Source organism: Pezoporus wallicus, unplaced genomic scaffold (genome assembly GCF_028554395.1).
Source record: "Pezoporus wallicus isolate ANWC-B61680 ecotype Strahan unplaced genomic scaffold, APGP_CSIRO_Pwel_v1 contig_5601, whole genome shotgun sequence".
Classification (NCBI taxonomy): domain Eukaryota; kingdom Metazoa; phylum Chordata; class Aves; order Psittaciformes; family Psittacidae; genus Pezoporus; species Pezoporus wallicus.
In genome coordinates, this window is record NW_026642944.1 from 823,804 (window position 1) to 838,753 (window position 14,950).

Genomic DNA, 14,950 nt, shown 5'->3' on the forward strand with positions numbered 1-14,950 from the left:
CTATGATATAAACAGCCCATATCTTACTTTTGATTTTACTAGAATCAGATAATCTGGGCGAGAACAAGTGTGCCACATAAGGCTGAACAAACAAAACCAGAGATAGTTAGAGGAAGATATATGAATTTGCCAGTTGTGTAAATTATAACATTTTGTGACTAATAACTGCCCTCTGGTGGTTTATTGATGGATACATTTTATTTGTTTATAAGTAAAAAAACACATTAATTTATTTTAAAGATATTGCGGACTGTTGTAGCTAAGGAAATGATAATGGGCAATGAGTTTAAATATTAATTTGCGAAGTTTTTTGTGTACTTTTGTTCCTATTGCACAACAGCAAGTTGTACCCAGAACAATCTTCTGCAAGGGATTACTAAAGGATAGCTTCCCTCAAGACTTATTTTATCTATAACTTGGATTAGATTTATCTATTTCCTTAGGCAGATAAATAACTTCTCATTCATATTTCTATCAGGATGGTTTCATTCATTTTTAAATTGCAGTGATTTATCTTTTGCAGTGCTTTAAGCCATACTAGCAGTTTCATCTGTAGTCTTGTCTACAGATTTTAGCAGAATTACATGGTTAATCCTTGGCCAATTACACGTAATACTACAAAAACTTCAGTGTGGCAAGGTTTCTCCCATAGCATTAACATTCTTTGCAGTGGAGGCCCTTAAAGAGTCTGAAAAATTTATCTCCAATTGAAGCAGACTGAAAGCATGTCTCCACTCTTTGCTTGTAGAAAACCTTAGTCTTACATGCGTAATCTCTAACTGTGGTGTATGTAATTATAGCTGGAGGATGAAGATATGAGCAAAAAGACTGAGGGAAATTTAATTCACCTGGTCTTTTGGAACTTAAAGTTTGAACTATTGAAAGATAGTCAAAGAAACAATATTGAAATTAGAAAGGAACACAGAATGCTTTTCTGAAACTACTCTTGTCCCATGAGTAAGACAACTCCTTCGAGGTCAGACATACACAGGTGATGTCAACGCATTTGTACTGAACTACGTACATTGTCTGAGATTTCATACACTGAGGAATGATTTTCATGATAAATGCACAACTTTATTTCAGCTGACCATTGTCTAGTTCTAGGAGCTTCAAAACTGATTCTTTTGTTTCTCAGTGGTGTAAAGTATTTCAGTCTAATGCTGCTGAACAATAAATATTTGGGTTCTCTCAGAGAAGAGAGAGAAATGTCCTTACCGAAAAGCTGAGAAGCTTTTACATTCATTTCCACTACAAACTAAACTACAGGCAAATACTCATCCAGTTTTTCTAGACACAGCAAAGTTAAGATCTTGGCAGATCTGTATGATCATAATTTCAAATTCACTTCCATAGTTTTACAGTAAATGTATGAGGGACCAATAATAATAAACATCAACATCATGAAATCTAATAAGAGACCAGGTAAAAAAAGCACTGAAGGTCTTCAAAGTCCCAGAGTTTCATTTCTCAGTCCCATAATTTTCATATTGCTTGAAATTCAGCATTTTAGCTCTGTATAGCAGGCATTTCAGAATCATAGAATAGTTAGGGTTGGAAAGTACCTTAAGATCATCCAGTTCCAACCCCCCTGTTGTGGGCAGGGACACCTCACACTAAACTATCTCACCCAAGGCTTCGTCCAACCTGGTCTTGAACACTGCCAGGGATGGAGCATTCACAGCCTCCCTGGGCAACCCATTCCATGCCTCACCACCCTCACAGTAACTAATTTCTTCCTTATATCCAATCTAAACTTCCCCTGTTTAAGTTTTAACTCGTTACCCCTTGTCCTGTCATTACAGTCCCTAATGAACAGCCCATGCCCAGCATCCCTATTTTGTTGCACATAATTATCATTCCATTCTGAAATTATGATTTTGACACTTTCTTGAGCTGTTACAAGGGTTTGTGGCATACTGTAGTTCACCTGTGCAGACATATCACATCATTACACACAGCTACCCCCACCCTCAACTGCTTTTGTTTCATCAGCTGCTTTTAGTTTTATCTGTCTTAGAAACAAGATGATTTAGCTCATGTTACAGTTCTTTTTATTCCCTTTCACCTTAATACTGAGCTGTTGCATAACTTTATCCAATCTAGCACTGAGGTAAAAAAAGAAAACCTACACTGACCCTTTAAGTCCAGATTCTGCAGTAAACAGCTGTAACATCCTGTGATAAAAAAAAAATCCCCTGCTCTTTATAACTTTGGAAGCTGCTTTTTCAACTTGCCATCAAGAGAAACAATTGGTTCTAAGAGACTTTGCTGTCATTTACTGTCTTCAGAAGTAGTGCTTGATTGTGATCAAGCAAACTTGATAAATTTGACAAAGCACCTCAAATTTTAATTCCTCCTCTCTCTCTGGTGTCCTACCCAGCTCAGATAGCCATGTCACTGTGTGGGTATATAGTCTGCTGCACAACAGAACCTCAACAAGGACTGCAAACAGAACCATTAACCAAATTATAAATTGTGAGAATTTTCTTAGATGTATTCTTCTCTTCTAGATCCAGTAGTTTCCTTTCATTTCTCCCAGTACAGCTCAAAATACTCTCCGTAGCAGAAACCCCAGTGTTGATCATTAACAACATGTTCACAGGTGTTTAAAGCCTTCAACTGACTTGATGTGGGTGTACACACAGGATCACACTGAGGTCAGCCCAGGTGCAGTTCTCTAAAAGCCATGGTATGGTTGTGGCCTCACACAGAAAGCTGTCAGCAAATGACTTTTTGTTTCTGACAAAGCACCCATTTGCACATGTTCATTATAAAACAGTATCATTAGTATTACTTTCTGAATGTAGAAGGCACATGCATCTCACTGATTTTGGGCTGATGTAAATACGATCTACTCTCAGGGAAAATTGCTGTAATGGGACATAACACAGGAATTTACCAGAGTGCTATGTGTGCACAGGCCCAGACAGGAATTTCTTAAAACCTTTCACTGTAAAATAGTAATGCGTCAATAGTCACACTTTCCTCAGCAAGACACTTGTTTCTACAGAAACTTTATCAAGAAAAATTTTTTAGGACCAGGTGAAAATTCTAGTCCAAATCAAGGCCAACACCAAATCAGCATCCCTTAGTATTCATGCAGGAATGAAAACCCTTCTCCCATACATGACTGAGAGCATCGCATCAAAGGTAAGTCCTTCAACCTCTAATGTTTAAAGTTATTTCATGCCTAGTGAATACCTGATTACAAAAAAGGTAAAGCAGCTTTCATGGGAAAGGATAACAACCAAAGAAAAGAGGCTGAATTTATACTTCTGAGTAAACAGAGTTTACACTCTTGCTTTATATCAGACAGTATAAGGTTTTCTGCACCACAAGCACATGCCCTAACACAAGTGTAATGACTGCTATATGAATATCTTTTCTCAAAAGACAACACAAAATCTAACTTTTGCCCCAGTACATATCACCTTCCTCCCGCCTCCTCCAGTGTTAGATCTCAGGAAGCTTTGTTGGGTGGGAAACCCCTTTCCATATTCTTGTTCTTTTTACTCAGCACCTGAATCATGGCAGCAAAGTAGGCAACTGTAAAGTTGCCTAAAAGTAAAGCGCAGGAATCTGTGCTGTGGGGATGGCACCTTCCTGATATGACTTTGGTCCTTGAAATGACAGTTTAAAAGAAAAGAAAAAATTTCAGTTTAACTGCCCTTCCAAAGCAGGTAGGTTTTGTCATTTGAGTTCAGTATTCCAAGAAACCCATCAATGATGAATAACTGTTGAGCTAAAAATTAATTTGTTCAGGATTCATTCTAGAACACCTAGTCATTCCACCAGAACTGTTCTATGGAGAGTTCTGGCCTCATTCATTAAAACCAAACAGAACATCAGGTCTACATGCCAAGCCTACAGAGGAAAGCTGAAGTTCAGAACCACTATGAACAGCTTTGTATGGATGTGGTTTCTAAATTTTTCAGTCTTGCCCTGACCCAAACACTGTGAGCTAGAGAAGGCCATGTCTGACCCTTCAGTTCTACCTAGCTGGGTGTGTATTTCGCAACGTTTAGAAAAAATCCTGCGCCACCACACTAGGCACCTCCACCGTTTGCTCATGTTCCCAGTGTGACTCAACCAGGCTGGTGATTGCGCTAGTGCTGCTTAGTGACAACTGGAGATCCTCTTTCTAGCAAAAGTTCTGGTTATATCCTTACAGCCCTGTTCACAGTATTCATTTTTAATGATTAAATATTACTAGCCCTTGGTTATAAAAAAAAGGATGAGGAAAAAATGCTTTGTGTCCTTAACCGCATTGGAACCAAAAAAAATAAACAAACAAATAAAAAGTAACATTATTCCTCCATTACTTAAACTAAAAAATGTACTTTTAAAAAAAAAAATAGTTGCAATTTTGGGTGTCTCCAGCTTTATCAGGACTTCTCAAAGTTCTAGCTAGCAAAGCTAGTTGTTTTTATTGAATCAAAATATTTTCTGGTGTCATTTGCTGAAAATGCTGTCTTTCCATTTTGAAACTGCTCTGGGCACTCAAGTAAAGCCAGCCATGCTTAACAGTGCTCTATCGAGAAGGAGCAGCTGCGCAGACTGTTATATATTGGCGTATTTCTCTTAAAGAGATTTTAAAGAAATTTACAACATTTGAGGATCTGGCTCTGGTCATGGATTTGTGAGAACATTTTTGTAACTGTAGGACTAGACAGAAAAAAACAGGATGTAGCAGCTGACAAGAACATACATTTTATGTTACTGATATGCTCCTAATTTTTAAATGAAATTAATAATAATAGAATATATAGCTGCATGCACACTCTGAGGTTTTCATGTGGCTTTTTGTCTTTACAGAAAGTCAGATCTGAGCTTTTTCATCCAGTCATAATCCCTTTGAGTATCTTCTCTCTCAAGAAGACAAGTCTTAGTGCACTCAAAAATACTGAAGCACAAACTATACTGTATTCTAAGTATGGGACGCACAAGGCCAAACTTTTTATCACTTAAATTACATTAAAGTACCCGATGTAGTGCACATGCACAGTGTGGAATGATTCAGACCATCTATCACCAGCTACATTAGGCATCTCCCTTTTCCACTGACTACACTGAAAATTTAGGAGTCTAAGTCTGATCTGTTTAATTAAATCAAAGCCAGATGGTTACAGCAGACTAATGTGCATGAAATGCTCCTCATTATTAGAAATTACTTAGCTATGGTTATCACCTGACAAAATTAGTTGCAGGACACGACTGGTTAAAATTACTTGAGCTAAAATATATATGTGAGGATTGAATATGTCTTTTCTTCTTGAGCTCAATGCAGACAGCATTGCATTAAGGGAGAAGTAAAAACCCAAACAACCCAACTTAAAAGCAACTTAAAGCTTTGATTTTAAAATGGGATCAGAATTTCTTAGCAATCACTGTTTCTTGCATCTGCTGCTGTAAGGAAAAAGAGGAAGCCTCCTTCAGCTACTGTAAAACTTGTAACAAAAATGTACCAACTGGCATCACCCATTCCAGCTGGAGTTGCTGTTTTTAACTTTACAGAATTGTTGAAGAGTGCCTAAAAGTCTTTTTGAAAAACCTTAAGCCAAATTTTGAAATACAGGTGATTTAATGAGGAATTACGGACATTCAGAACCTCACAAAACTGACCTCTCCTTCAAGGAGCTGACAGTCGTTATGTGGGCCTAACTCTAGGAAACTACATTTTTACATGAAAGTTTCAAGGGCGTATTTGGAGTATCTCAGAAACAGCTTATATCATTGCTGCAATTTGTCTTATGCAGAGAAAGCAACCTGTTGAAACAGAATTCTTTGTGGGAGTGGAGTTGCAGCAACTTCTTTTTTTTTCACAAGGATTTATGTCTTTCCAGATATTTCGAGACAATCTCAAATTTTACAGAAACCTAGTGACAGGTCTTAATATTAATGTGTGTATTATGACCATCAGGAAGTTCAGAGGTTTGGCTCTTTACAAAAGGAGTGAGGCAGACACTCAGGTGCTTCTAACTGTGGCACTGCAATCATTCAAATCTAACAGAAAACACTAAGTCTAGGAGATGCTTTAGGTGTCTGGATTCAGATCTATAAAATCAATGCAGCATGCGGGAACAATTGATTCGGTAATTTTGCTTAGTGTTCAACCTTCTAAATAAACCTTAAAATACAGTAACTTGTAGGGTCACACTGTGATTAGTCATTGTGAAAGGCAAAAATGAAATAAAAAAAAGTATGCAGATTCTAGTATATCATTTTGGTGACCCTCAAACTATGCTCAGGAAGTTACCATTGATAACGGGGCACACGACATGAACATCTTGTTTATAGGAAGTCAGGACTTAAATGTCTATTAAGAAAAATACTTACACTACCTAATGCAAGTTATAGTTACCTGTAGGTAGTTTTGAAAACAAATAAACCCAATACAGAAAGCATTCATCCTACACTTTATCATAGAGGGAGGGAGAATATAATTTTAATATTTGTCCTGAATGGAACAGACACAAACATAGGTTAAAGCTTTAAAGTGTTGTCTGATGCATAAGCCTCATTATTTCTGAACAGAAGAAGGAATTCCACCTGAAATGAACTGGGTAGTAAATGCATAAATACGACAATACCCAGGAAAGCAAGAACAGAGAGGACTCACTGTCTTTTAGGCTGCTCTTCCGAAACCTTTCTAGGTCCACGCTTGGGGGTCTGCTGGGCTTCTGCGGGGGCTGGCCCAGCTTGAACAGCGGGGGCAAGGGTTTCTGCTTGGGTTTTCCTAAGCTCCTGTCCCCATCCTCTTTCTCTTGTGATGGACCCGATAGCCTTTCTTCAGCAAATACTGTGTTTGTCTTATGGAACTTAGAAGAGGAACCTGACTCTTCCTGGGTGATTTTGTTGAGAAAGATGTTCTTGGCAGCACTCATTCCCTTTTCTTCAGTCTTTTTCTCCATATATTTGGGGGTTCCTTCAGATGCACCAGAACAGTGATCAGTAGGCTTCAGAGCTTTATTAGAAAAATGACTGCCTGAAGCTTCTGCAGAACAGTGACTATTTTCACCCACTTCCTTCGTTGCTTTAAATGAGTGTATATTTCGTCTAGGGCCTGATAGTTCTTTTTGCAGAAAAACATTTTTATTAGAAGTGTCTTCATTGTGGGAGACATCATGGTTTAGAGAAGGTTTCTGTGCAAGAGGTGGTTTAGAGAAAGACGACTTGGGCTCATTTTCTTGTGTTGCAGACAAGAACTTTTCCTTAACTTCAGTTACTTTTGAAAATGCTGGTTTTGCCTCGCTCTCCTGTGGTGCAATATTTGGATTTGGTTTTGTTCCCAGAGCGCTTTTTTCTTTCTCATAAGGAGCAGAGTTAAGGAACCTGTTCTGCGCAAGTTTTGGATACAGAGGCACTGGCTCTTCCTTTGCCAAGTCACTGGTTTTGGTGGTGAGTTTAGTGCATCCAGCTTTTTCATAATTTTCTCTGTTAGTTGTGTGAAGCTGAACTCCAAACCTTTGTGCCACTGGTTTCAAATATGGGGACTTTGGATCCTTCTCTGTTCTATCATCAATTGAAGGCTTGACTGCCTGAGGAGGCTTAGGATGAACAGGTCTGTGAAAAGTATTGGGTCCTGAAGAAGTTGCATTTCCTTGGCTTGCAAATTTCTCAAATGCTGCTTTCCTTGTCTGTAATCCTGTATGGATAGGTTGTCCAGAGACTTTGAAGGGATGGCTGTTACCAGAAACATCCTCTGTGGGGTTGCTGCCTGTGTTAAATTTTGCCATGAGTGACTTCACATCTACCCTGACATCCTGTAAGCATAAAGAAGATAAAAAGAAAGAGCAGCAATGAGAAAGTCGCTGTTGCGATGTTCACACATACTGTACATTAAAGAGTTTCCTGATCTGAGGCTTGTAGTACTGCTGATTGGCTGTGGAGATATTGTATCATGTCTTCCTGTAGGGTTAGAGAAGCTCTGTATTTTATTATATCCTTGCTGTGGCTATACGATCTTTTAAAATTTTCAGTGCAGGTACTGCCGTTAGAGCATGGTCACGCAGCTCCTTTTGGGCATACCAAAAATTCTCTTTATTTCTAGAATCAGGAACTGAACACTGAATAAAACCAATAAAATACATACTATTTTAAAATTAATATATCCTTAAAAATATGAGTGTCCTATGAGAAGCATAGACTGTACTAGAACTTGGATTACCAGACTAGTGTTATTCCTGTAAAATCCTTAGAGAACTAAAAGTTCCCTTGTGAAAACAGAAATTCTTCTGGTTTGGGGGGGGTGTGTCAGTTTTTCTTTCCCTTCTCAGCAATTTTTCTTCCCTGCTGCTCCCCCTTTCCTCTCTGTGTTCTTGTTTTTCTTCTCCATTTTGTATCTGGGAAAAAAAAAAAAGTGCATATGTAGATGGAGAATTAAAATATTTGGAGTAAAGTAGGAAGATACAACAGTCAAAGCCCTGTTCAACAACTTTCAGGACCAGTCTTTAGTGTGAACTGAGAGCAAAAGCTCAGTATGTTTGAATTCAGCACAATTAAAAGACAGTGCAGGGAAGGATAGGGGCAATAGGGAGGTAGCTGGACTCCTGAGCTGGGGCCAGCTTTGGTTCCAGAAGCCCTTTGCAGCAAGGACTCCGTTCCCAGCCAATAGTGGAAGCAGGGGTGCAACTACAGCAGATAATGGTGGTGTGTGTAAGTTAAAATGCAAGACTAATGATACAAAGCTGGAATGTTACAACTAGAAGGGCTCTGAACTGTTTGTTTGAAATTAAAGGAGTATCGCTACAAAGTACAATAAATGGGGGTCTGAAAAATATTTTAGAAAGAGGTTGAAGAATGATATACTGTCTTTACTCAGTACAGTTCAGTAGGTATTCAGTTGTTTTTTTTCACTTCACTAACAAGAGCTTCTAAATTGGGGTGTTGCTCCTTTTGCCTTCTGTTCGATTTTATCACATTACATGAATTGGCAGTTATGTTGGAATAGTTTTACCTCTGACTTCTGCAACTTAAAGTTATCTTTCCCAGTCTTTCAGTATCACCAAGAAATTCATTCTTTCCAAACACTGTGTACTAAACTACAACGTTACTTACAATAAAGACAGCCAAACTAAGATATATGTGAAACTTACCCCCAGAGCACCATATTGTCATTTCTTTTGCACATACAGAGAAGGGAGGAAGTACACATTTACTATAGAGATTATCAGGTGTAAGCTATCTGCTGCTATTTGATGCATATGCACTCACACACACACAATTACACTGCAGAAATGTGTATATGTATCACTAATCATTCAAGATTTCTCCCACACTGCCTCACAAAGAATTGATTTCACTCTCTTAGGCAGAAAGTTAAGATAATTGCAGCACCAGAGAGAATAACACATTTTTTTGTCTCTGATCTGTTTTGACTCTGTACTGCATGCTTCTGACTTCGACTTTGTAACGCATGCTTTTTTTTCAACAGCTGTAACAAAATCTAAACCATCAGAGATACTGTAACTTTACCTTAGCCTCTGAAGTCTTCAGAATTTACAAATTACAATCTCATCAGCTGCTTGGCCAACTCAGAAGCTCATTTCTTTTGAAAGTTCTAGCAATACATTGATTCTTCCACTCCCTCTTCCACTTGAAATTTAAGAAAATGTTCTGTGTCAAATTATAGCAATGTGATCATCCTGGAAAAGAGACATTCATCATGCAGACTTTTGGAACCTGGAAACGCAGCTTTGAAGAAACCTGCTATTATGAATTCGGTTCCTCAGAAGTTTTCTACATCTTTGTAATAGCAAGATCAATTATATTCATACATGCTTTAGAGTGCACTGAACCATTCATGACTGCCATGTTATGACTATCAATGGATTTCTCTTAATAAATTTCTTACCAGTGTTGTGAACAAACTTTGCCCTAGTCATGCAGATTTACAAGCACTTCAAGAGTAAAAAGCTCCTGGGCATGTGGAAGGGTTTACAATCAGCAGTGTAGCCTCTGTCTTTTACCAGTAGTAAAAGGTAAAGCTAACAACAAGAACCAGAAACTGAAGTCTATCTACTTCTCTCTAATGTACGTAACCAGTTCCTGCTTTCATAAAGTAAGTTATGCTAGAAGCCATATTATGGATTATAATGTAAAACCTGACTGGCCAGGGAGATAGAAAAGGAACTGGGATAATGAGAAAATCTTTTATTTGTGGCTATGCTCAGAGAGTAATCTCCGCAGTTTGTGTTTTTCTTCCCAGAAGCGATAGCAGCTACCTATTCCATTAGCACACGCATTATACCGTAAATCATGAAATGGGAACTTGACAAGATTCTGAAGGGAGATTAAGCTCACCATACCCTTCCCCTCTAAAGTGCAAAGCGCCTGTGGGACAGAGGAGTCTCATACAAGAAGTATTTGGGTTATTTTCTGAACTTTCTCTTTGCACTACATTGGGAAATTCAGTGCAAAATATTTTGGATTTTCAGCTTCTGATCTGAACTGGAAGCAGTACATTAGGTGCACAGTAACATTTGCTTTTATATGAGATGGTTGCATTAGTCAAATGTGCTCAAATCTGGAACAATACTCGGATTTAGTTTCCATTCCATGGATTCATCAAGGAGATTTGTATATGCAATACTTTCCAGCGTCCCACTGCCATCAACAAAGAATCACACAGATATCAAGATACACTTGTACAGACTTTTTTCACAACTGGATCTTAATTACAACTCTGTAAACAAGGGCAATGATCCATTCTTTACAATGTAACCGCATATTCCTATACAGTGTAATAGGAACACAAAAATACAAATATTTCAACTGTATTTTTCTTGAATTCACTGTGAATATCCCAGTCTCAACTAGCAGCTTGATTAAAAAAAAAAAAAGTTGCTTTGTTTTGGCATAAACATGGTCTCACTATTTACTTTTCAGTCTTTGTGAAGCCAAGCACTTCAACTTCCCCTTCTTGTGCTTGCTCTTTCTTCAAATAGCAACACCGGATCAATAAAAGGGTGTGCATACGATCCTCAATTAAGCAAGTGAAATATATATAACTGTTGACTGTACAAGGCATTGTGCAATGCTGTCTAAGTGATTCCCTGATGAGAGGCTCACACCCTCTATGTTATCCTGAGAGCATAATTTTAAACATCCTCCTTTAACACCAGCAAGGCAAAACCAGCATACTTGTGAGTACATGTAGCTGTCAAAATTAGACAAGACAGTGTTCCAGCCTGATCACTGCATTCTGGATCTTTTCCATTGTGCATTACTCTACATTTCCATTGTCCCTCTCTTGTCACTTTTTCTCATTTTTTACCTAGTCATAAGGTCAACTACATCATATTTCAGGAACACGAGAGGAAAATATAGTTCATACACTCAAGGTCAGACTAAGACCAGAACTAGTGAAAGCGTAGGGCTTGACCAGAGCGGCCAGATGGCATCCCAGTTTGGATTCAAACTATTGTCACAGCTTATGCACGATGTCAAAGCATCTATCCATTCATGGTCATCTATTCATTCTATGTCCCACTAAATTCAGCACAAAGTTCAGCTCCTATTTTCTGGCTTTTTTTGGTGCCTGTGTCAAAATAAAAGAAAACCTGGCAACTATTGGCAACTCAGTCTTCAACAGCCGAAACCTGTCAACTTCTCCATCAAGAACGTCTATCCAATAAGAACATGGCTTTTAACATGGCTTTATATAGTCACAGACTGTCATGGTACTTAATAATTTGGGTTCTAAAAAATATTTTTTTTATATGCTGATCAACAGCTTTCAGAATAATGTAAATTTTCTAGAGTAACAGCCCAGAAATGAAGCAGACAGTGTATATAGTAAATATAGTGTATATAGTGAATATAGTGAATATAGTGTATACAGTGACTGCCTTATGAACATCTTTGATTCGACTCTGGTTATTCCACTAAAGGTAATGTAACATCTCCAAATCTCCAGGAAGAAAAATGTAAATTCCTGCCACTGAAAAGTTCCTATCCTTATTTCTATAATTTCAAGATCCCTTGCAATTGTAAAGGAAATTTTGTGCAGTTTTAAGACACTGACTACCATTCTGACTTACCAATGGAAATAAAAATATTATTTATGACCCACTACAAACAAATTATGTTCAGATATCTCAACCCAGGGCATGATATATTAAAAAATACCCCACACACAACCAACCAGCCACAAATAATGAAAAAGGAATTACTAGAAAATAATTGCATTTTGGTGATATCATTTCTGTTATTATTAAAAACGCAAACAGCACTTTAAGTAGGACTGCTCTTAGTAAAATTTCAGGGAACCAGTGAAAGAGAGAAATCCATTTTGTTAACCTGGCATCTTTTCAGCTCCCTAAGTAATTTTAAATAAAATCTACAATTAAAATTTCCAGTTGTATAGGGTTATATGTAAGACCTCATATCAACTCTATTTCTCCTGGAACTTTGCTCATTTATTTCTAAGACAAACAAACATGTACAACAATTTACCTTGATTCCCCAAAGCTCTCCAATACTTTGATACAGGCAGAAAAACTGGTTCCTGCAATGATACAATCCATGGGTATCTCACTTCAGCAGCCTGGTCTGTTTGCTAAGAGGAGTTCTGTTTCTCAGCAAGGGTTTGCATAACAATGTTACTTGTGGGTTTCATTATGATCAGTGGAGAAAACTGCTCTCCTCAGGATATTAAGCAAGAAGTGGTGGGGGAAAGGGAACTAAAATGTGTTCAGACTGTTTGGCTGCTGCTATCAGCAGTATTCACCATGTGATGCATTTACCGCATTTTGCAGAGTCCTGTATAAAAGGTCAAGTCGTTACAAAGTAATGGCTAATGAAATTTGTGTGATAATTACAGGTATAAAAACAAGAGTGGAAAGACCTTGAAGTCTAGTTCCCTGATACCATTGAGAATCACTGTATACACTTCCACTCCCCAGGTGTCTGCTAACGTGTTTGCTCCCTCCTTTGCAAGAAGGATCTTAAGAGATTCTGCTAGTAAGTCTTTTAAAGATTTAGCTATGTGGAGGTGGTTTTTTTTGTTGTTTTGTTTTTTTTTTTAAACTGTGATAATAAATTTCTTCTGCTCTTCTGCCTGTGAGTTCATTACACAAATCAAAGACTTTGAAGAATAATAAAGGATTGGAAAACCAATACTGAGAAAATAAACTTCACTTGAAATTCTCAACCTGTGTTTGTGCTAAGTTAAACCCAAACCTGTCTGTCACAAAGACAGAACCCTCTATTAAACAGACCTCAGTGAAGGTGCTGAGCTCTTCAGTGGATGGGATTGCAGAATAAAAATTGTTTGTCTGAGCGTCATAAAAGGTTGCTTGACTCTTCCTCATTGTTTATCATGTCCCCTTCTGCACAAAATTTTAACTAGTTTTTGAAATATTTTGGGTGTCAAAAATAATGCTTTGGAAATGCTTGATATTTCCAGCTTAATTTTACCAAAAAGATCTATCTTAGCTTATTCAGAATCTTATTAGAGTGCTGGATGGAGCTTATTTGAGTTAAAAACACTGCCATGTGCTTTTTATTAGCTACTAATCAATGATAACTAGTTATTTTTTTTGTTGCATAACACAATGGGTTTTTTCTTGGTGGGAGAAATGCAGTTCTTTATGCTATCCATTCTGCTAAACACTGGATTTTATTTATAAAATCGTGTATTTGTGAAAATAAACAATCAACACTAGTGATGAGGCATTTATTATTAAGGAATATTAGACTTTGCGACTGTTGCTATTCTGACAGTCCTCATGACCATTAATGTGCTAACTATAGCAATATAGTAATTTTGCATGGGCAAACACTGCTGTAAAAGCATGCACATAGTATCAGCACCAGAAAAATCTTTCAATGATCAAAGGACGAGCTCATCTTTGCAACTCTGAATGCTAGGCAGTACTTGTCATCTTCTCCTTTGCCCAATACTCCGAAATAAATGTATTTGTACCTGGTAGAAAGCTTATGAGAACATAAATGGCAACAAACACAATTAAAATAACTGTTCATGCTGTGAAATTTCTGTGAAAGTTACCCATCTGAAAGGTCTATCACATGCTTCATTTTACACTTGCTGGTGGAAAAGCTTCCTGGATCCTCTCTGTTTTTTCCACTTTTTTCTGTGAAGGATGTCTGTGATTAATTTGGGGAAACTAGGTATTTTTAGGTGAATAAAAAATTTGAAGGAATTAATATTTTAAGGAACAGGACCCACAAGTCTGAAAGCAGCTTATACATATTTTGCCTTTTTCTTTTTCACAAAAACCAACAGCAGTACTAGCAACAAAATCACAAGGTTATATTCAAGCAATACAAGAATATTAGCAATGGTAATACCTTCTCATGTATAAACATGCCATTCCATTCTCTGTGTAGACCAAAACCAGCATCTAAATCCCAGAGCAGCGATGGTGTGTTATTTTTCCCATGTGCAACTTTTATGACTGTATCTATAAGTATTTTTTTTTTTATCAAAGCATTTATTCAACTTTTTGTTTCTCTTTACCTTTCTGAAAAGTGGCTGCTTAGATATTAAATTTGACAAAAACAGAGGAAAGAAAAGAGGGTGGGTAAGAGCTTCACTGAGTTTCTCTGCCATAAGTGCTAGTCCATCTTTTTAAGGTATTTTTCATGTATTGATATTGCCCTGTGCTCTGAAGTAGTTTGAAGGGTTGGGCACTCCCATCTGAACACCTTTGACTTTCCATTCAATGCTTACAAGGAATATCGTAATCAGGATCTTGTTACCTCCACAGTTCTGTCAGTACCATGGTTGGAGGTGAAGTGAAATGATATAAAATAAAAATACTTTTTTTTCTTTCCATGATGTTTTTAACCTGCTTCATTTCACTAATCTTACTCTATTAAATGATCCCAAAACAGGTGAAACATCATAATAGAATTATGTGGTGAGTGAGGGTAGAGAAGAACAAGACAAAAATTATTGACTGGGGCAGGTAACCCTTAAACC

The 14,950-nt window shown here is 37.5% G+C and overlaps 1 protein-coding gene across 1 annotated transcript in view; it reads right to left on the reverse strand.

The window, feature by feature from the left end:
• The window catches only part of FYB1 (FYN binding protein 1), a 46,618-nt gene extending 33,976 nt beyond the window's left edge, over positions 1-12,642 (reverse strand). The window contains 2 exon segments of the mRNA XM_057433268.1: positions 6,623-7,766; positions 12,460-12,642. Of these exon segments, the coding sequence (XP_057289251.1) occupies positions 6,623-7,739 (1,117 nt within the window). The 5' untranslated portion in view covers positions 7,740-7,766; positions 12,460-12,642.
• Positions 12,643-14,950: the final 2,308 nt, after the last annotated feature.